Raw genomic sequence first — 21154 nt, 5'->3', positions numbered from 1 at the left:
GCGGTTCGCCTTGCCCATCTCTCTACCTGCTTGCTTGCCTGCCTGCCTCCCCCGTGCCGCACAGGGAATCATCATGGTGAGTGAATCAATCACCCTGCCGTCGGGCATGAGCAAGCTTCATCAGGCGCAACCACGTTCCCCCCCCCCTCCCCCCTTTTCCATTTTCTACCTCGCGCCGGCGGCGCCCAGTTCCTGATTTGTAGCAGGTTCCTGACCATCCTGCAGCCTTACCCCATTGGCTGTCAGGGGCGCTGCAGGCGTCGCCATTGGCAGACAGCTGTCGCCCACACCCGCCAACGTGGTTTCGCGCGAGGCCTTCCTTCTAGTGTCCCCGCGGCTGTGCGGAACATACTGCGACGGTCAAAGAGTGACGGTCCCAATCTTCAATCCTGCCCCCTCGAGTCAGGCCTGTGTGATCAACCGCCCTCCTCCATCTCCTGACTGATGAGGGACAATCATCTGTCATGTTGACTCCAGCGCCCTGGGATCAGGCCAGCCAACCTGCCTGGTCAGGACACCAGCATTTCTCCGACCTGTCCTTGGTAGGCGCACGTCATCATCCCACGCACACACACACACACACACACACACACACACACACACAATGAGCACAAGCTACCTTCGACCGACGTTCGACAGACGCAGGGCGAGCGGGGAGTGGAGAGTCCGACGCGTCGTGCAACTGCGATGAGATCGACAAAACATAGAGCGAGCCCAAGCACCAACTCTATCCTGCGCTGCCTCGGCCTTTTCACGGCAAAGTTGCCGTCATGATTCAATTGCATCCACTATCCCATCCCCCTTCTCATGCCCAACTGATGAAGCTGCCTTCAACAAAAAAAACTTTATTAGCTTGTCGCGCCGCTTTCTCGAGCTCGTAATGCCCCATCTGCCTGTCCGCTGTGAACACAAATTCCCCTTGTCATCAGTCCAAGCGCGACCATGTCCTTGTCGTCGGGCGACTTGTTCGTATTAAGGACCCTCATCTGTTGACCCCAGCCCTCTCATTTTCCAGAACACTTCTCCCGTGCTGCAACCTTGTCCCAAGTCATCAAAATAGATTGCCGGCCCCCCATCATGACGGCCACTGATGTGAAAAACGACTCAATCCATCGGCACATGCGTCTCCTTTGATGTCACTTTGCTGCAATCCGTTGTGACGAGAGGATGCACAAGGTTCGCGACCACCGACTAGCATATACTTTATTGCCAAACACTACGCCCAAGGACAAAACTCCATGGCTCTCTCGGAGCACGACAACTAAATATCGGAAACCCCGACACCATTTACCACCCTGTAATCATGCTCTTGTGCGATCTCACCCTCGAATACACAGCATTCCATAGTCTCACTTCCAACGTAATTACTGCAAGACATCTTCCGCGCCAGAAACAGAGTGCAGCGCGACTCCATCTGGCTGCTCCAATACCCTTCTCAGTCTACCCTATTTCATCTTCTCCTTTCTATGTAACACACACGACGACATTTCAACGGCGGAACCACGAAACACGGGACGGACCTAGGGTGGATCTTCCATCCAGCCCAGGATGGGGCAGCCCTGCGTCATCCTCATATCAAGTGGATGGTGGGTGGTGCCCGCTCAAAACCGGATGCAATTGCGCAACCCTCAGCCTGAACTCCTGGTCCTCGGCGGGAACCATCGCCTTGCTGCAATCCGAGCCCGTGAGCAAACCAGTTCTGTCCGCGCGCCTTGAATCGCGACCCACAACATGACATCACAAGAAGGGGGGTGAAATGATCGCGATGTACAGCATTTCCCTATTCAACCTTCGTTTGCGCCTTCGCCTTTTCGGGAGCAGCTCTAACATGGGGAAAGACAGAAAAAGTAAGACGGTAATCTCGTTTGCGATGCGAAGAAAAGCAATAACGTGGGAAACACGGCAGTTGTGCCTCGAGCCACATGTTCTTCCCGACGTCGATAAAGCCACTCATGTAATCCCATGCAGGTTAGTGCAATGATGTTGGTTACACCGACGTAGGTGGTCTCTGTTGTCTTATTATGATTCTCTGCAACTGACTTTGTTGGTCACCGCGGAGTTCGATTTTACCATCCAGTCACTATGATGCCTCGCTTATTGCTGAAACACAACCACTCATGTCTCGCAACACCTCGGTCAATACATGCCTGCAGTACCAATCACCTTTTGACGTGGACAGAATTATGAAGCACGCACCTGTCTCACAGTCTGTCAACCTTTTGTTTACGTCCCTTGCTGAGCGAGTAATGAAGGCCCTTGTTGCAACCACGCGAGTTCCAAATAGCATTCAAAACTGCTTCCTCACGGTTGTCGCTGTCCGACACTCGCGCTCACGCCCAGAACCCGCGACGTTCCACAAAAGCTCAGCTCCTCATCAGCCGTTGTCCCGAGGTCGCCATGGTCCGTCCCGATACGCCACAAGTCCTTATGGTTTATGGTGAGAACCTTAGATTTCCCCCGTCCGGATTCAGCTCCGTTACGTGAGCCAGGCTATTTACAGCCCCAGCGCACTCACTCTGTGATCCCCATTCAGCGCGCACACAACCAGCAATTAATTGACAAAGGGACTAACCAAAGTCGTACAGCCCATTCATCCTACTATAACGCATCTACAAAAACAACGCTCGGAAGCGAGGAATTCCCTTCTTGTCTCGAAAGGAGCTTCGTGATAGACAGCAATAGTAGAGTTTAACCTACGCTGCACATTTCTATCTTTCAATACACACATACAAGCCCCACTAAAATAGCCTTTACACCGCCATAAGGGGGCTATTGATTCCAGCAATAACAATAACAACAATGTCGTGCATGCGCAAGTCTCCCAGACTAAAAAGTGATGAATCGTCGGCTCCCATGCACGGTGCATAATGCACGTTGCACGAAGTACATGGAACCCCACCTTAATCCACCACGTCACCCATGCCATCCCACACCGTCCCCAAACCAGTCCCCCCCGTTCGTCAAGTCCGAGGAATACATCGGCTTTTGCTGGGTAATTAGGTGTAAGCTCCGGATCTAGAGAAAAAAACACAGTTCGCTGTTTGATCGCTGGGGTATTATGTATCACCAGCGGAAAGATAGAAGTAATATTACATGCTACCGTGTCCTATTGAGTCAAATCACTCCACTCAGAGCAGATCAGATTAGATTAGATAGCTTGAGCAAAGCGTAGTACAAACTCCACAATGATAGACAGGGTCTACTTCCAACGACTCGCCTTGTTGTGTTGTACATACAGCAGTACATCGTTGAATGCGTCTTTGACAGCACAAAGCTTATCCTGACCGCTATTTCATGCACAAGGGAATGTTTTTCACCTAGAACTGCTTCATAGTCAACCTGGTCGGGGGGCCTACGGATGTTGGCAGGCCGACGGACACGCGGGCGGCTATGAGCATGTTCAGTATACGGCGTCCATGTACGGTGAAATAGCGGTCACGAGAAGCTAAACCTACATCTAGGTTCGGGCTCTAAAGTCGCGGATATGCACTTAGTACATTAAAACATTTCATGGACACGTTCACTTGCACACCGACACATGAAGTCTAGAACATTGGGGATTTGTTGGGAATACATTGCATTTACTACACTAAGTGGGCCAAATGGCCTGAGAAAACTCGCTCGGGAGCGGCCGTCATTGTCAAAGTCTATCGCTGGTCAGCAAACCACTCAGGTCAGAGCAAGCGGCGAGAGATGTGAAGTTGGGTAGCGTTTCAGTTCTCCAAGGTGTTTTTTCTTCAATAATATTGCAGATATTAAAACATAGCATTTGATTGTGTTCATCATTTGAAAGCTGGGGAGGGTAAACGAGGCTGAAGACATACCAGTTGAACAAAGATCAAGGACCAAAGTGGTCATGATTGATTACTGAAATCGAGTTGTCAGCTTGTGTCCGCAAACAATGACAACATCTAAGCGATATGTAAAGGTACGAGTCCATCAAATTTCAGCCTGAGACGTGTTAGCTAACACTAACAGAACAAATGTCACGAATATAGACGTACCTCATTAAATCAGATTTGTTGAGAGATCAGGACGACGGACGCTCGTTACAACGCCGCCGCTCACACAGTGTGAATATCAAGAATCATCACAAGATGATGGACCGTCTGGGGTAACTGGAGTATGCCGTACCTTGAACTACGCAACCAGTCAGTTAAACAACCCACTGAGTATAGGTAGACAAGTGTGTGTGGTTATGGGCAATCAGTGATGCTGTATCAACAAGTACTTCCTCTCCCGAACACCCACAGGTTTGTACGCCTGCGTTTACGGATGCCGGTCGAGGAGTACAATCTGTCCGCCCGACGCATCGTGGGTATCATCAGGAAGCAGGTGCTTGCGGAACAGAGCGAGGATCCTAGCGAAACCTCGTTCGGCTCCGCAAGGCGGAGAAGGTTCGGAGGGAGTAGTAAGTACCTGCAGATACACAGTTAGCTTTGTATTGTTGCAAATTGTGTACGAAGAGTCGGAGCGTGTGTAGCAGAATCAGACAAGGCTGAAACTTAATTGCAGGGTTGTCGACATTGTATATTCAGGTCGAGGAATGCCTTTCCGGTTTGTGGTATCATCACTCTGCTGGGGGTTGTGGTAGGAGAGGTGGGAGGAATCGTACCTTTTAATGAAATAGTATGGGCGCAAAAGTAGTGCTCTGTTTACGCAAAACTGCAACGCTGTCAGTGATTTGACCAGGCAAAGGTGTGAAGACTGAATTGCTAGTATGTGCATCATCGTAAATATAAATTGTAGTCCTTCACGGATTTGTAGGAGTTGGATTGTTGTAAAAGATAATCTTCTGCGACTAAAGCAGCGAGAGTGGAGCTTACTTGTTGTACTGTATAGACCCGATGCTGCGTTAGCTATAAATCAAGAAGAGCGATCGGAAGCGCATAATGTAGATGCGTGGTGAGCTTGTTGCAAGATGGTAGAGAAGAAAGTTCGTTTTGAAGCTCCGGAAAATTTAGCTTGGAAGCGCACCGGTGCGACTGTTTCGCCGTAGCGCGGTTACGTAACCAGGTCTGATCTTCCTCTCCAGTCGCAATACCATACACGAGTAGAAAGTATTATATTTCCATAGACACTGGTCTGCATCCCGTTTGGTCTATCACAAAGGCTTTTATGTAGAGATTGTTGAGCTTAGCCTAGCTCCTTGTTGATGGAGCTACTTGAAAGCTTACTGATATCACAATTATGGATGCACCACCACCTCACCATAAGCGTAATATCGTTTCTCTCTGGGTTATAGTGAAGTCCAAATATGAATGTAGTATCAATTAATGCTGGCGACTACGCAAATACCCCCATAATCCTTGTGTTACCATGCGAATGAGTATATTCGAATTTAATTACCCGATTGAGATCGCTTTATGCGATGAGATTTGGAAATAACTGATACGGTGGCTAGAATACGTGCATATCCTCGGTACAGATAGGTCAACTCATCTAAGGCATATATCGCTGTATAATACGAATGGGTAGGGACAACAAGATGATGGTGTCTCAAAGTCGAACATGTGTGGAAGGGGTGCACATGGTTATACCGACGATGAAGTTTGAGCTAGATGGATTAGGGAGTGTTAATGAGTCATCTTATTCACGAGAGACGATTATATATAGTAACGTTTTTGCGAGCTGATGGAAGCGACTGTGTGTATATTGAAGGGTAATATGTCACTGACTACGACCGGTCAAAATTCCTTCCAGTCTCTCATCATCGGCACCAAACCATCCAGAACCAAAATAGGCACAAGAAATTCGAGAAGAGTATAGACGTCTTCCAGCTACCAACATCTATGTTGCTCGTCAACGTCCCACACAATCTCGGGGAGCCCAACGTCCAACCGTTCTCCTTCAGAAGTAGCGTCGTTCCTACTGTCGTCCGCCCGTGGTAATATACATTAAGAAAGTAAAGGGTGGGTAAGGCAAGTAGGGGGTATGGGGCGCGTGGTTGTAAAACACAAGGAAGAAAAGGTATAAAACGACCCTGCAATGTCCGGTCGACATGACTCTCATTTGGTCCTGCATCCAATGTATGTGGCTGAAATGCGAGCATTGCAAATCGTAGAAAGCATAAAGACATCTCGAAGAAAAGACAGTCCATGTCGGTAATGAAGTAGTGTAAACTGACTGTGAAGCAAAAATGTCAGGTGTATCGGGGGTATGTAACAATCCGTTCCCAGTTGCGCCGGTAAACAGATGGCACAGAAGTGTGTACACGAAAGTAAGTTGTGAAGAGTTGTGTGCTCAAGAGGTGCCTAGAAGCAGTTCAAAGTGCCCTTCTTCTTGCTCTTCTTGTTAGCGTTGTTGAGGGCCGCCATACGGGCCTCGAGGTGTGCGCGCTCGGCTTCTACCCGTAGACGGGCGTTGCGCTCCTCTTCGACAGCTTGGAGCGAGTGTCGCGCTGCGCTACGCTCTTTGCGCATCTCATTGAGCTCCTCCTCTAGACCAACGCACTTCTTCCTGAACTGGTCAAGATCGGTCTTGGTCTTAGTGCTGGAGGCTTCGAGATCTGTCAAAGCGTCCTCGAGAGTTGCGGTCAGCTGCTTTTCAGCAAAGAGATGCTTCTCGATAGTGCGGATGCGAGCTTCTTGGTCTTCGACTAGTTGAGCGTGTGCAATATCCTTGCTTTGATGACGCGAAGTAGGAGGCGATGGCGCGTTTGCCTGAGGTGGAGGACTGCCAGGAGGTAGAGGGGGAAGAGGGATGGCAGGCGGCGGTGAGGGCAAAGAGGTATGCGAGGTGCTCTTGCGCGCATTGGAGTTGTTAGAGTTGGACCTGTGGAGATCCTCCCGAGGGTCGATGGAACCACGGGTAGAGTTTCGCTTTGCATCGACGAGTTGTGACTAGACATGTTAGCAGCGATCCTTCTCAACGTAAAAAGGCAGCTTACCTCCAAAAGAGCAATCTTTATGCGGGATTCTTGGACTTCCTTTTCGAGCCCGTCCCCATGGACGATGGCATCTTGTAGTTCTCGTGTGCGCTCGGTCTGAAGAGCAGATAACCGGTTGTTTGCAGCCTCATGCTGATCCCAGTTCTGATTGAGCTGGTCTTCAAGTTCTTGAACAAGCCGAGAGCTCTTGAGCTCCTTCTCGCTGACTCGCTCGAGCTCCTTGAGTGTCTCCGCGTTGATAAGCTCAAACTCTTTAAGATTTCCCTTGAGGGTACCAATCGTGTTGGTGGCATCAGAGAGCTCCTGCCTCACCGTCTGAAGATCCTTGATGGCCTCGTCCATTTGGGTGGAGATAGACTTCCTCTCCGAGACCAAGGCCTCGATGTGAGACTGTACCTTGTCGAGATCTGTCTCTTGGCCTAGGACAGCCGAAATGCCTTTCAGCAGAGTCTCCATATTCGTCTTCGCTTGTGAAAGATCAGCTTGGAGCAAAGTAGACGAATTTTGATGAGTGGTAAGTTCAGAGGAGAGCTTCTCGAGCTCGACCGCATGAGACTTCTGTAAAGAGTCCATGCCTTGCTGATGAAAGTTAATGGCAGCCTTGTGCTCCTCGATCTGGTGCTCCAGGTTGGTGACGAGCGACCTGTGAGTGTCAAGTTCCTTTTCAGTGAGAGCCCGTGCTTCTGCATCTTCCTCCACCTGTTTAATAATGCTCGCATGCGATTCTTCAAGCTCAGCTAGGCGGATAGCGTTGTTCACAGCGATAGCCTTGTGCTCATCAACTTGAATCTGCAAAGCAGCAACGAATTCAGCATGTTTCGCCCTTTCTTGCTCCAAAGCAATCTCGGCTTCAGCACCTTTGGATCGCTCCAGCTCTACCAAACGAGAAGCATGATCCGCCTCAAGCTGCTCCTTTGCTGACTCCAAGTCCCGAACAGTATCGAGGTGTCGCTTCTCAGAAGCTTTAGTAGCTTCAATGACTTCCAAATGCTTGGACTGCCACTTGGCTGCTTCGTCACTCAGTGTGTTGAGCTGCGTGGCACGCCCAGCATCATCGTCCGTTGAAACACTCGAATCATACGAAGCTGCTCGCTCATGCTGGAAGTGGCGTGGAGAATTGGCGTCATCAGGTGACCCCGGAGTCTTCACTGAAGCCTTGAGGGTCGCAATTTGTTCATGGAGCTCGTGCTCTCGCTGAGTGTGGGAGTCTTTCAGCTCCTTGATGTGGTCCTCATTCTGCTTCATTTGGTCCTGCATGCTGGCAACGATTGAGATGTCGAGAGGCGATCCAGCTTTCATGCTCGATCGCTCCTTGGTCAGGCCACTGATCAACGTCATCTTGCCTTCCATCTCTTTGCGCACAGAGTTGACCTCGGCCTCCAATTCCTGCACTCGCTCAGACCTTGTATGTAGCTCTGACATGATGGTGTTCAGGTTGAGCTCGAAGTTCTGGATGGCGTCGGGGTCTTCTTCAAATGTATCGAGAGCCATATTGCGTAGGGAGGCGAAAGCGCGGTTAGAACGATCATTTGCGAGTACTGCTTGACTGGACTTGCGACGGATCATGTGTACTGAGGGCGAGGCTGGACGGGTCATTTGAGCTTTTGTTATCTCTGACTTCAGCTCCTCCACATAGTCTAGCGTGTCTTGATGTTCTTCTTGCAGCTCCGAAAAGTTCTGGTGGAGCTCGGCCATACGGTCTTCTTTCTCTGCGTGTAACAACTTCAATGCATTTAGCTCCTGGACAAGAACAGAATCTGGTATATCCTGTGCAACGGAGTCAATTGATGATCTCCGTGTCTTTGTCTGATCATGGCCAGCTTCCGTGTCGTCGTCTGGTAGGTTGTCATTTTCAAACTCCACCGAGGACAATTCCGCAGACAATGTACGCGAGGATGGTAGTTGCCCATCCTCTACCTTGAGTCCGTTCGCCCCTGCGGTTTCCACAAAGGATGTTGGCCGCGAGGAGTGCACCGAGGACGCTCCGCGATGACGTGCTTCATCTACAGTATCCTGGAGTGCGGCCAGGGTTCGTAATGCTTCCTGATACTTGCTTGCGAGTTTCTCATAGTCCTGAAGAGTGCCCTCATGCTCCACTCGCAGGTCAAACAGTTCGTGTGTTACTGAATCGAGTTTGTCGTGAACAAATCGAGACTGTGCTGGACTCGAGGGCTCATCCGCAGCCGTATCTGGAGACAACTCTTTCTGGGCGATGGCCTTGATTTGCGAGTGGTCATCTTGCTCTTCTATGCCATGTTTGATGCCTGTTACTGCGCCGGCTGTAGGAGGACGCTCACCATCAGGCTCTTCTGCAATAGCATCTACAGTTGTGCTGAACTGATGCCCATTCTCACCGGTCACTCGTCGCTCTATTTGAGGTCGCTTCTCAACGAAGGGATCGCTGTCAGACTTGGAGTGGCCATTCACGAGAGTCTCTTCCGCTTTGGCATCCGCCTGCCGCATGGTGTCGAGCTCGTAGAGGAGATTGTCCAGCTTGCCAACGCTACGTTGTCTTTCAACTACGTGCTTCAATCGATCAATCTCTCGGGTCATAATTTCGACCTCCTGTTCATTTTCTGCAAGACGCTCTTCCAGGGTTGAGATGTACTCCTCGCAACTAGACTCATTTTCGCGAGCCTTTTTCAACTTGTCGCGCAAATCAGATATCGTGGTGTCGTTCTTTTCTATTCCGTTTGTCGAGTTGTCGACCTGACGTTCCAGCGATTTAACGTATTCCTCGTTGTTGGCGTCGCGATCAATCGCCTTCTGGATACGCGATTGCAGTTGATGGTTCTGACTTTCCAAGATCGCGATACGTGTTTCCTTCTCCATCAAGTCGCTCTCGTTGGTCGACAAAGAGCTTCGGGTGATTGAGAGCGATGACTCCAGTGATTGAATGGTCTTCTCGTATTCGAGTACCACAGATTCGACGGCTTCCGCAAACGAGTTTGATCGCTTCAAACGCTCAAGTGCAGAATCACCAATGGCATCCTTGAGCATGGGTGTGTCGGCCGACTCATTATCACGCGCTTTAGTAATTTCGGAGATGAGCTTGGCGTGGCGGGTGCTGAGTGCGCTATAATTCTCTTGAACATCAAGGAGCTGGTTCTGAAGCTCCATCTCACGTTCCTGCTGTCGTTCGACACGTTCCTGTGGATTGGCTTTCTTCCGGTCGGTGCGCTCTGATAATCGAATCTGGTCCCTGAGGAAGTTGACTTCGGCACGTAGACGTTCGATTGCCGCTTGCTTATCGCTGTCGTCATGAACTTGTTGAATCTGCGGCTTGACTTGGATAGCGCGAGCGCGTTGTGCATATTGAACCGTGTTCAGGGTTTCGCTCAGATGGAATTCTGCCGGATTGACGCAGGCGATCATATAAGTAATGGCGTTACCACCAAGAGAGTCTTGCAGAAGACGCGTGAGTCTGGAGTCTCGGTACGAAACGTAGCCCCCTTGCGAGCGAGCTGACAGCTGTGAAATGACCTTGCCTAAGCTTGCAAGTCCAGCGTTAATGGAAATGCCCTCTTTTGCCCTCTCGCCCTGCGCTTGTGTGTTCTTCAGCCTCTCACTCCCCGCCAGATCCACGAAATGCAGTTTGCTGTCGACCGTGACCCAGCTCTCGCTGGAGCCGGACATCATCTCGATGGGGACCGATCTGCGCTTCTCGCGGTTCGTGGAGGGTACTGCCGAAGTCTTCTTCTGCACTAGATTGAGACTAAAGACAGCGTGTGAGCGAGACGACTTGGCGTTCACCGCAGTGGCATCGGTTTGACGGATGGCGGACCCGAAGTTTAGCGCACTGAGAAGATCTTCGACGGAATTGATTGAATTTTGCGTGAGGCCAGTGAGTAGAATGCGACCATCGCGGTCTTCGCGGATGTTCACGGTTGAGCGCTCGTTGAGGGGGGTATTTTCGGGGAGTAGAAGGTCGCGTAATTGCTCATTGTAGATCTAGCCGTGTCAACTTTACTGTCATACTCCAAGCGCGTGTGTCTTACCTCAACATAGGTCGCTTTCAGCTGCCAGTTTTTGTTGGCTGATGACTTTCCTGAGAGGGTATGCAGGCCTGACAAGCGTGACGGCGCGCGGATGCCTGATGCAGAAGCTCGATTGCTGTGCCCTTCGAGCTTATCAAAGAGCAAGGCCGCCGCGCGAGGGATTATACCTGATGCTGTAGTTAGCGCACCATCTTCTTGCCAAGGGTAGTTTTTTTTTCCAAGTGTTGAACATACCCATAATATCATTGTCTCCCTGCTCTTGCGGGCCTGTTGTGCCCATAGTATACGATTTGCCGGCGCCAGACTGGCCGTATGCGAGGACGGAGACGTTGTAGCCCTGTACAAAAGAGTTGATGCTATCGGTGACATACTCGAAGACACCTTCCTGGTCAATGTCCTCCCCAAAGACGCGGTCAAAGACAAAAACCTTCCTGCCCCCCGCCGCATCCACGGCCAAACTCGAGGGCGATGTTACATGGCAGGTCGCGCCGCGGAATCGCTGGGGAATGAGGTCGTAGCCCGGCTCGCCCGTCTTGAGCGGAGGACGTACGCGGACAGCTGCATTGGACGGTTGTTAGGGGCGCTGTTGTCTTTGTTGTTGCTATTGCTATTGCGGGTAAACATACCGACTTTGACCGCAGTCTTGCTGTCCTCATCACTCGCCCTGCTGCCTCCGCCTTGCTTGCTGCTCATGCTTAGGCGACTGGAGCTGCGGTTGGGGCGAATCATGGCGCTCATGGGCCGCGGCACTCCATTTGCAGGCGATGTTGGTGGTGAGGTGGTCATTGTGCGGCTACGGCAGCGCCGTTGTTTGGGGCGGTTCGTGCGCCGTCCGCTGCAGTAGAATCGTAGAACTGGTTTGTGGCAGGATAGATTGTCGAGCCGGCAGAGGATAGAGTGGCCGCTGAAGGGACCCTGGCCTGCATTCGCGTGGTTTTAGCCTCTATGCAGCGCGCACGTTGCAGACAGCGACAGCGACGACGACGAGGGAGATGACGAGTAGTGTAGAGGTGGGGAAAGGTAGAGGCTAGGCGCAAGTCGAGGGCGACGGGATAACAATGAGGAATAATTTCTCAGTGAAGGCGGGCGGGAAGCAAGAGGTCACAGCGGGTTACCAATGCGACGATGCCCCCTAGCCTGAGATAGTCGGCCCAGGGGCTGTCAGTGCCTCCCCCTGCTTTTCTCCAGCCATGCGCAAAAAAAGGCGAGTCCTATGCCGAAGCTTGAGACCCTGCCTCGGGGTGGGTTTGCGCTTGGGACTTGGGCTACGGCTGCATTGGCAGTGACAGCCGTTGTGCAGTGTGTGTATGTGTGCACGTTGGGCCTTGCTTTTGCATGCACCGACGAGGGGATATTCACTCTAACGTCACGTTCCGTGGCTACAACCTCGCAGGATTCGTCCGACCTCGCTTTGGTAAGGTCCCTTTCCCTCTCACGCGCCCTGTTCTGTCAGGATCCCCCTCGACTACCACCTGGCAAGCCTCATTGCACAATGCACAGTAGGGTCGCCCGCCGACGATCGACCGTCGGACGGGCGGGCCTGTCGGCTTCATTGGCAGCGCCTCTGGAGCTGGTGGTATTCCTGGGTAGGAGCCTCGAGATGGTCCCTTCTCCTATCTTTTACAGTTCAAGTATCCGTCTGCCCACGACACGAGAGCTGGAGCTGAAGGTTACAGTAGTACGATTTGATGGCGTGTTTCAGCACCGCTCATCTCGCCAGTGAGCCGCCAAGGTGACGAACGCTGCAGCCAGCCGCTCAATTGCTCAAACCATGCCTAGAGAGAGGGGCATATGCTGCAAGGCCCTCTCCACTCCGACTGAACCTAAACGCGTTGACCCTGTTCCGCTGCATGAAGCTACGCTTCACTCAAGAGATCTTCGCTATCTTGGACCATTGCTGTTCCTGGCGGTTCCTACGGCACGCTACGGGCTTGTGGCGCGCGGCCCCTTTTCTGTTACATTGCTTTGGTATGAGCTTCAGACAGACATAGACTACCGATTGGGGTCTTCTGAGCCGCGTAGCCTGGAGCCATTCCCAGGTTGCCCGTGTCTGGTACGCCCACTGCAGTCGGACGCACGTGGCCAGCAACTGCCGCATTCCAGCTTTGCTTTATGCGGCACTACAGCGCGTGGCTCGCAATGCACAACAACCATGATTTCGGTCATTGGCTCCTATGATCTAAAACGCATTTTCGAATCGCCACTTACTATCGCGCGATAGCGGTAGGTTGAGAGGGGTTTTGCATTATCACATCGAAGCATTTGAGATCCCCACACATACTACTTACTCGTGGAACATCATGGTCCCCACCAAGTCAATACAGTGTTCCTGCCTTATTCTGCCTCACCTTCAGAGACGGCAAATACCACTCGAGACACCTATAAGCCTACCAGAGACGGCCTTCGCCGCAAGCTACCTTTTCGCCATTTCCAACATTTCTTCGTGAATACCCCTCCGTCCCTCGGCACGTACATCAAGCGGTAGATTCGAAGCATCATTGTAGTGGAGTCATTTTATGCGAGAGGCTACTGACGACACCCTTAAGTGATAGCACACGCCTGTTATAGCCCGCTACACTCAAAAAGGCGAAGCGGGAAGGGCCGGCATGCACAACATCAGCTGGTACTCATCTATCATCTCCACATATCCAACCATGGCTCAGATCAAGCATTTTGAGTTGGTTGCAAACCGCTACCAAGTCATGGCTCCTCCAGACAGCGCGTAAGTTGACACCAAACAACCGCGAGATCAATTAACAATTTGGTTAGGATACGGAAGCTATATCAGTAACTTAGCTCATGTTTCTATCACAACTTTCGATATACGCAGGAAAGTGCCCATTCTCGCTACAGAGTCTAGACCTACCGAATGTCCCAAACGTCTTACGCACATTTCGCAAGCCACGATTACTTGGTGTGCTGACCCCAGCCCACGTCTCAGCAACTCGAAAAATTGGAAGAGATCTCCAGGCCTTTATTTATCCGGGCAATCTACCTCTCCACGTATGGCGAAATCGAGCCCAGATCACTCTACAATCTTGTCGCCCACATCGAGCATGCCATGAATTGCGGGGAACGCCGCGTGACATTCTGGGGTCTTTGCGTAGCATCTTGTATCTTTGCACCTTCTATTCCTGCTGGCCGGGGCCAAACGACAGTTCTCTTGCAAAGACAGCTTGCAAAACTTGACACCTAGCCCAAAGTGGGCAAAACAGTAAACCTTATTGTTCCTCGCATGGCCAGACAGCGAGTCAAGCCACTCGCCGCTGTCTGAACTACACCCTCTGGTGCCAGGCTTCATTTGACGCCATTCAAGTCGTTTGTCACCTTTGAAACATTTTTGGCTGTCAATCAACCGCAACCGCGTATCAGTAAAGCTTCGCCTAATACTTGCAGAAGCAGTCGGTTATCTCGATACGGTGACGAATCGAGGCGACAGGCAATATGTGTCTCACTGAAGCATTCAAACCGGACAATTGGTTCTGCCGGGGGCACTGCGTTGCAGCTGTGTATAATGATGGGTGGATCATGGCAACATGAGCATCTACACACTCAAGGCGTCCAGGCAATTTGCCATATACCATATCAGAACAGCCAAAACAACGCTACGCTCACAGTGCTCGCTGGTCTCGAAGTACACGACCCTTTTCCAGAACAAGATGAACTTATAGCGTGCATTAGCCCAACAGCGAGTCGAGAATTGACCGATGTTTGAGGCCATTGCATGTGCAGGATCGATCATCAAACACGATTGCTACACGGTAAACCATCGGCGAACCGGCGTAGCTATCATCTGCAGTTACGGCAAATTCGAACGACAGTCGCCTGTTAAATTTTAGTTATTAGACTGTTGAGTAACTCCTTCGTCTCAAAACACTTCTTTCTTCCTTCACTTCAGTGCCAGTCAGAAGTCTACAATGGAGCATAGTTGGATTGAATTGTCTTAGATCATGATAACACTGACTAGACATTTCGTTGGCAACACCCAAACAGTAATCAATTAGGGACAAACCACAAAACATGGGCTCAGCTCCTACTCGTTTGGTACTCCTCTCACATCTTACCTCCGGATGTTCATTGTGGGTTTGCTGCCAACTATGTCCAACTAGTTACGTAGCATTGTCTTCGTCAGGCTCCAGTCCAGGATTTTGGTTTTCGGACAGTTGCAGATGGCCTTCTTCTAGACCAAACGAAATATATGTTCGTCTAGACACGGATACATGTGACTATTTCTTACCTACTATGGAGGTAATGCAGGTAGCCGATCAACCCACAGTTAGCTTGGTGACAAGATGTATAAACACTATCTCGAACATTGGTTAGGAAGGTGCTTCTGGGGTTTGCTGCTGTGTAACTACTGACGTTTGAAGGATTGCAAACGGTTGAAGTAATATTACTGTAGTGTAAAGTATGACTCCTCTGAACAGTCATACTTGAACTAAACTATTGGGCAGATACAATTGAACCTCGCATCAGACTCATCAGAAAATCGATATTTAGTACCATAAGAGAACGATGATGCGGTTTAGAACCATGGTTGGCGATCGTCTCAAGAGCCTATCCAAGAAGAATTAATATAATCACAAATCTCCTCACTTAAAGTAGTTTCACAGAACCAGCGATGGCTCAACTAGGGCGTAGGCGCTTTGAAAACCCTCTTATGTGGTGTAAAGTAGTATGACGGTTTGCTTCAGGTAGCAGCACGTCATTCGCGCTAAAAGATTTCGATGTTCTAGAGATCTCCCATTGCGGCGTGAATTTTCGGCCGGTCGCCCGTGGTTTGACGTGTAAAGGGACTATTTTCTCGCTGTGCAAACCTTCAATTCTTTCGTCCAGACTCACTTTCGGCTTCCTGCACGATTTAATCCTACAGTCGCGACTTCCACATCAAACGTTATCAAAATGGCAACGTGAGCCCCGCCATACCCCGCGACCACCAAACATCACTAACACTCCCCTCCAGCAACATCACCTGGCACCCATCTCTCTCCCGCGCAGAGCGCAACACATCTCGCAAGCAGAAGGGCTTCACGATCTGGTTCACCGGTCTTTCTGCATCTGGCAAATCGACAATTGCAACCGCCCTCGAGCAGCACCTTCTGCATCTCGGTTTCGCCGCTTACCGTCTCGATGGCGACAATGTGCGCTTCGGCCTCAACAAGGACTTGGGATTCACAGAGAAGGACCGAAATGAGAACATTCGGCGGATAGCGGAGGTGCGTTTACACTGACGAATGCTGGGATGTGCAATTGCGCGGCGCAAGCACGCAATATGCATGCCCAGCCTCGAATAACCCTCGAAGACAGAACAGCGTAGCTAATATTGGCTGCATTGATAGGTCGCAAAGCTCTTCGCCGACTCCTCCACCATCGCCATAACATCCTTCATCTCCCCGTACAAGGCTGATCGCAAAACCGCCCGCGATCTACACGCCGTCACCACTGGTTCCGACGAGCCGCTCGCCTTCGTCGAGGTCTTCGTCGACCTGCCGTTGGAAGTTGCTGAGGCGCGTGATCCCAAGGGGTTGTACAAGAAAGCAAGAGAGGGCAAGATTCCCGAATTTACGGGAATTAGCGCACCATATGAGGCGCCCGAGAACGCTGAGATTCACATCAGGAGTGACCTGAAGAGTGTAGAGGACAGCGTTAGGGAGATTGTAGAATATCTGCAGAGTAAGGGACTGCTTGATCAGCAGAAGTGAGTTGATCAAGGGAGCATGACACGGAAGACTGTGGATTTATAATGTAGCTCAAAGTTGGGTATACTATGAATGAATTACGCATCGACTATCAACGAGACGCACGTCATTAACTCGGAGTCTATTGGATTGAAACATGTCAATCACAACCGCTTGGATTGATATTTGCATTCGAGTTCAGAGGACTCACAGCTACTAAACTGAGCTTTCACTACCATACCTCAAGTCGTCAGTTTGGCTGAACGGTTCTACATTGATGCCAACGTTCATGCTCCTTGATAATGAAAAAAAAAAGCCAACAGGAGGCCCGAGGTAGATCGACATGTCTAGACACATCCGTGAAACGTCGCTCGAGCGATTTCGTTATAAAAGAGGACTATATGTCGATTTTCATCACCAAGCAAATATACCAACACGGCCAACAGTGAGCCGTCAAGAATTAGACTAGTCACACCAGACACCCTGTATTATGACCATCTCCATGGGTTCTTAGCATTGAATGTAACCTCACAGCGTAGGTCCCGCGTACCAAAATACACTTCCGAAACCGGAGAATTTGCCGTATAAGTGAGAGACCGAACACACATATACACATGCATCGCTATAGCGACACATCATTTAATGTTCCGAGTTTCAGGCTCTGCCAGGTGACCACTAGCTTTGTAGACAGCATTCTTCACACCACTCCATTATAACGGACGATGGAACTGTATTTGCCGACTATACGGCCTAGAATCGGCACAGGGAAGCGGCAGTAGCGATGCCAACATCGACATCTAGAGCTGAGCACGGCCAAATATCACGTTATATATCGCCGCCGTCTTACTCAAAACAGAAATTGCACTAAGATCTCAATGTCCGCGAGCTAGGATCGAGATTATTCCCTGTCCTAAAACGCCATCAACGAGTCAACGAACGCGTGTAAAGAACGCAAGGGAATTAGTGGAGTGGAGTGGAGTGGGGAAAAGAGGAGCGACGTAGGACACTACTGATTGTGGAAAGTCCAGCGAAGAGTGAATGCCTTAAAACTTTTGATTGAACCATGAATGGCTCGCTTTGAAGCATCATCGGACTAGGAGAGCCTTGTTATCGTGGGCGCGGATGAACTAGGGTTGGTTGTGATGCTGGGGTTAGGGAGGGGCAACAAAGTGGGGCTGGGACGGGTCGGCAGTGACAGTGACCAGCTGGAGCGCTCCGCATGATGTATGTGAACAGAACGGTAAAATGTGAAACGCTGACAGCGGGCATAGCTGCAAAGGAAAGAACGGGCACCGGTAGCCGACGTGATGTAAAATTGCTAATGGGAAAGGATATGGATGAGAAGGTCCGAAAGGATCAACGGCTCGCTGGACCCTTGTCATGGTGGCTTCGTTGACTATATTGAGGAGGGCCGAATATAATAGCGCTCTTAAGTGAGTGGGATAATACCTATTATGGTGAAGATGTGAGCTCGCGACAATGAAAATACATTGATATTGAATGACCGTTCGGCGTGCAACAAGGCGTAAAGCAAAGACTGCTCCTCTATCAGAGCCCTGCCGCTCCAAGATCCTGTTTCAGTACATCAAGTATCTTCTGACTATCCACCTCTTCTTCTCTCGCCCTTTCAGTATGCGGTCGCTCCTCTCTCAATCTCCGTAATATCTCAGGATCAAGTTCCCTTAACAGCTCATCGAACTCTTTCTGCTCTTCTCCCTCCTGTCTAAGATACTCTTCTTCAAGCATAAACTCGTCTGATAATTGTTGCATTGCACTAGGAAAAGCGTAGATAGTCGGGAACTCGAGGACTGTGCGGCCGTGTAAACATTGTGCGAGCGTATGTTGTGGGTCAAGGGGGATAAGGACGTGGCGGCTCGAACTGTTGCGTGGCTTCAACAGTAACAACCGATGCTGCCCATCATCAATGGGAAGGGAGCTTGACCCATCATCGCAAGGGTTTGGATTGTGCGGTTCTGCCAGTTGGATCTCTCCTTGGGTGGTTTCGCATACTTCTCTTTCAGTGACAGAAGCGGTTCTTCGTCCGGAAGAGAGTCGCTTTGACTTTTGTGTGTCGACGTCGAGAGGGAGCTCGAGCGGCTTGAGCGGCTTGTTCTGATTCGTTGGAGTAGTCGTGACATCTTGGAGTCGCGTTGAGTTTGTGGTCAGAGAGACTTCAGCGTCTAGCTTTCTCTTCTTGCCTTTATGTTGATCAAAGGGGACCGCATTTGTTATTGAATATGTCGATGACGTCTCGGTGAGCACCCGCCTCTTTGCATGATCAATCCACTCAACCGTCCAGACGACGTTGTTTTTGGACTTCCTACTCGCTAATCAGCTACAGCAACTTACGTGAGCATGCTGACGGCCGCCTTACTTTGTACTCGATGGATGAGACTTGTTCTCCTTTTGCCTACTCAAGCCTTTAGGCGCTCTGATGATCTTTACGCCCGCAGCAGCTTCGAGCCGAGCATACTGAGTTCCGCCTTGCTGGCTTTTTGACTTTGGTTGATAGTCGGATGCTGCGCCAATACCTGTGGCACTCACGGTCCTCTCCGCTTTCTCGAGATTCCGTTCTATGCCAGTGAGAAAGTTGAAGTCATGGTCGATACCGGCTGGCGTCACGAGTTGCGACTTCTTGACGAACTTTGTTGGATCGCGCTGTCCTGAGCATTGCGCCCACTGCTGATGACGTTTGTAGCATGGTAGCGAGCATGTGCGAGCGGCACAACCAGGACAGCGATATTTGGATGTGTTGATGTTGCTGGCATATGTCAGCAGACGCCCGTCATGTCTCAGCCTTTTAGGGCGTTGTTTGAATGCTGTGCGAGAGCCATGTGGCAGTAGTGTGTTGATCGCCGACTGTAGTGGAACATTTCCATAGAACAACAGTGTTGACGATGGTGACTTGTAGAGACCTACCAAATGCTACAAAGGCCGCTCAAGAGCGTCGAGTCTGACATATTGCCTATTCGAGTTGGTGGATGTGAGTCGCGTGATATCGCATCAAACGTCTCCCGGACGTCGCCAGATCTGGAAGGAATGGTTCTCGATATGCGTTATTGATTGCGATCGCGTCATGCGATACGGCTTCTCCGGTGCAGAGAAAGGCACTCAAATTCTAAGCGGCGGCACGTGTGGAGTGGATCTAGCGCCGGTGAATAGTGTTCGAGAGAAGCAGCTCAGGCTTGGCGGCTTCTGAAAAGTTTCGTAGCTCGCGATGTGGCTGGCGTCGGAACTTTAGACTCCCCCAGTATTGCTACGCGGTTGGTCTAAAATCCGCCACCACAAGTTCTAGCAGCGTCAAACTATGATCTGTGGAGTCCGACCAGAAGGGTTTGATAGCGGTACCAATGCAATGATGATCAGCCGATGCTGCAACTAGTACACCGTAGTTGAGCGGAGTGTGTTGATGCGGGCGAGGTTAGCTAGGTCGTCCGCAGACTTTCGGCGAGCAAAGGGCGACTAGCCAATTAGCCGTAGCTGCTCGCGAAGCTCGACCATGATTCAGACATTTTGTGCGGGTAATACGAATGCCGTGAAAGACAGTTGAATACCTACGATATACTACTATACAGCAGGTTCTATAGTATCGACTAATGTCGAAACAGCTGCTTCGACCGCGATCATGTCCGCCCTCGCACTGGCAACTGGCAAGCTGGAATACCCCCCCTTACACTCGTGAGCTCCCGGCTTCACCCAAGTAGTGGTCAAACACAAGAGTAGCAATACGAAGTCGCCTGCTGCTGAGGGACATTATCCAGTGTTCTAGTCGTTCTTGGAGGTGGCAATGAAGCTCCTCCTATCCGCACGGCCCTGGGCGAAGCTCTCCGATCCTTCTAAAATGCATTAAAGCCCGGTGTTTCAGCTCTACCGTGCATCGCAGCGTTCTGCCCATGTTTAACGAACAAAGATTCCGGTAGCGATCGGCCCCACGTGAATGAAGCTACTGTAGGTGAGCGAAACGGTTAGACGACAGTTATCAAGGGCGTTGGGATACTGTTGACGAACCACTCTCTGGATCCAGTTGAAGACGAAGCTGCAGGCAAAGCACCAGAGGATCAAACACGCCTCTACTGTATGCACGGTCGATGATCGAGAATTCTCAGGGGTATCCTCGCCAATTTCCAAGCTTTCTAATTCGCGGACGGGCTGCGCACTGAGCGGGATGCACACCTCATGCACGTTGCTGTGAGGATGCACGCTGCAGACGGGCTTGCATCGTGCACAAGGCCTACGAATGATTCAAAGGCCAGCCCAAAGCGGTTATCAGCATAAGACCACTCCGCGCGCTATTGCCACCAGCGGGGACTCCTTTGCTCTTGCCGCTGCACGCTCTGATGGATTGAGTCGTGGTGCCAGAGCTACGGCTGCTGGGAGTTGGAACATGACATGAACAGCTCCAACCATGACAATACAGTGTGGGGGGGTGATGCATTATAACAAAGTAACATCTACCAGTGGTTTCGGGAGGTCTTATGTTTGCTTTTGATTGCACTTCCCGCCGCCATGGTCCTATATTCCCTCGGGAGGAGAACGAACCAGCACGTTACTTGCTCGGACAGGCGAACGCCCATCGCGCTTGATGGCTT

General features: G+C 50.8%; 4 protein-coding genes across 4 annotated transcripts; 2 read left to right on the top strand and 2 right to left on the bottom strand.

Annotated features, from left to right (window-relative positions):
* Positions 1-6254: 6254 nt before the first annotated feature.
* On the bottom strand, positions 6255-11673 carry K460DRAFT_295853 (kinesin-domain-containing protein; the record flags this gene model as incomplete). Its single annotated transcript, XM_040929590.1, has 5 exons — positions 6255-6842; positions 6890-10840; positions 10888-11054; positions 11122-11445; positions 11514-11673. 5 exons carry the CDS (start codon positions 11671-11673, stop codon positions 6255-6257), a joined length of 5190 nt encoding a protein of 1729 aa, XP_040783729.1.
* An 808-nt stretch (positions 11674-12481) lies between these two features.
* On the top strand, positions 12482-13374 carry K460DRAFT_199854 (uncharacterized protein). Its single transcript, XM_040927181.1, has one exon. The coding sequence runs from the start codon at positions 12659-12661 to the stop codon at positions 13106-13108; it is 450 nt and encodes a 149-aa protein (XP_040783728.1). The 5' UTR covers positions 12482-12658; the 3' UTR covers positions 13109-13374.
* A 2283-nt stretch (positions 13375-15657) lies between these two features.
* Positions 15658-16925, top strand: K460DRAFT_399007 (adenylyl-sulfate kinase). The gene is made up of 3 exons (XM_040936219.1): positions 15658-15797; positions 15851-16103; positions 16227-16925. The coding sequence occupies exons 1-3, from the start codon at positions 15790-15792 to the stop codon at positions 16587-16589; spliced, it is 624 nt and encodes a 207-aa protein (XP_040783727.1). The 5' UTR covers positions 15658-15789; the 3' UTR covers positions 16590-16925.
* A 964-nt stretch (positions 16926-17889) lies between these two features.
* Positions 17890-19811, bottom strand: K460DRAFT_371154 (uncharacterized protein). Its single transcript, XM_040934295.1, has 3 exons — positions 19485-19811; positions 18940-19326; positions 17890-18885 (listed from the first exon to the last, which is right to left on the bottom strand). Exons 1-3 carry the CDS (start codon positions 19523-19525, stop codon positions 18114-18116), a joined length of 1200 nt encoding a protein of 399 aa, XP_040783726.1. The 5' UTR covers positions 19526-19811; the 3' UTR covers positions 17890-18113.
* Between the last annotated feature and the right edge of the window lie 1343 nt (positions 19812-21154).

This window comes from Cucurbitaria berberidis (assembly GCF_010015615.1).
Source record: "Cucurbitaria berberidis CBS 394.84 unplaced genomic scaffold K460scaffold_6, whole genome shotgun sequence".
NCBI classification, from domain to species: Eukaryota; Fungi; Ascomycota; class Dothideomycetes; order Pleosporales; family Cucurbitariaceae; genus Cucurbitaria; species Cucurbitaria berberidis.
Note: the sequence above shows the minus strand (reverse complement) of the source record. Positions and strands in the feature narration are given on the sequence as shown.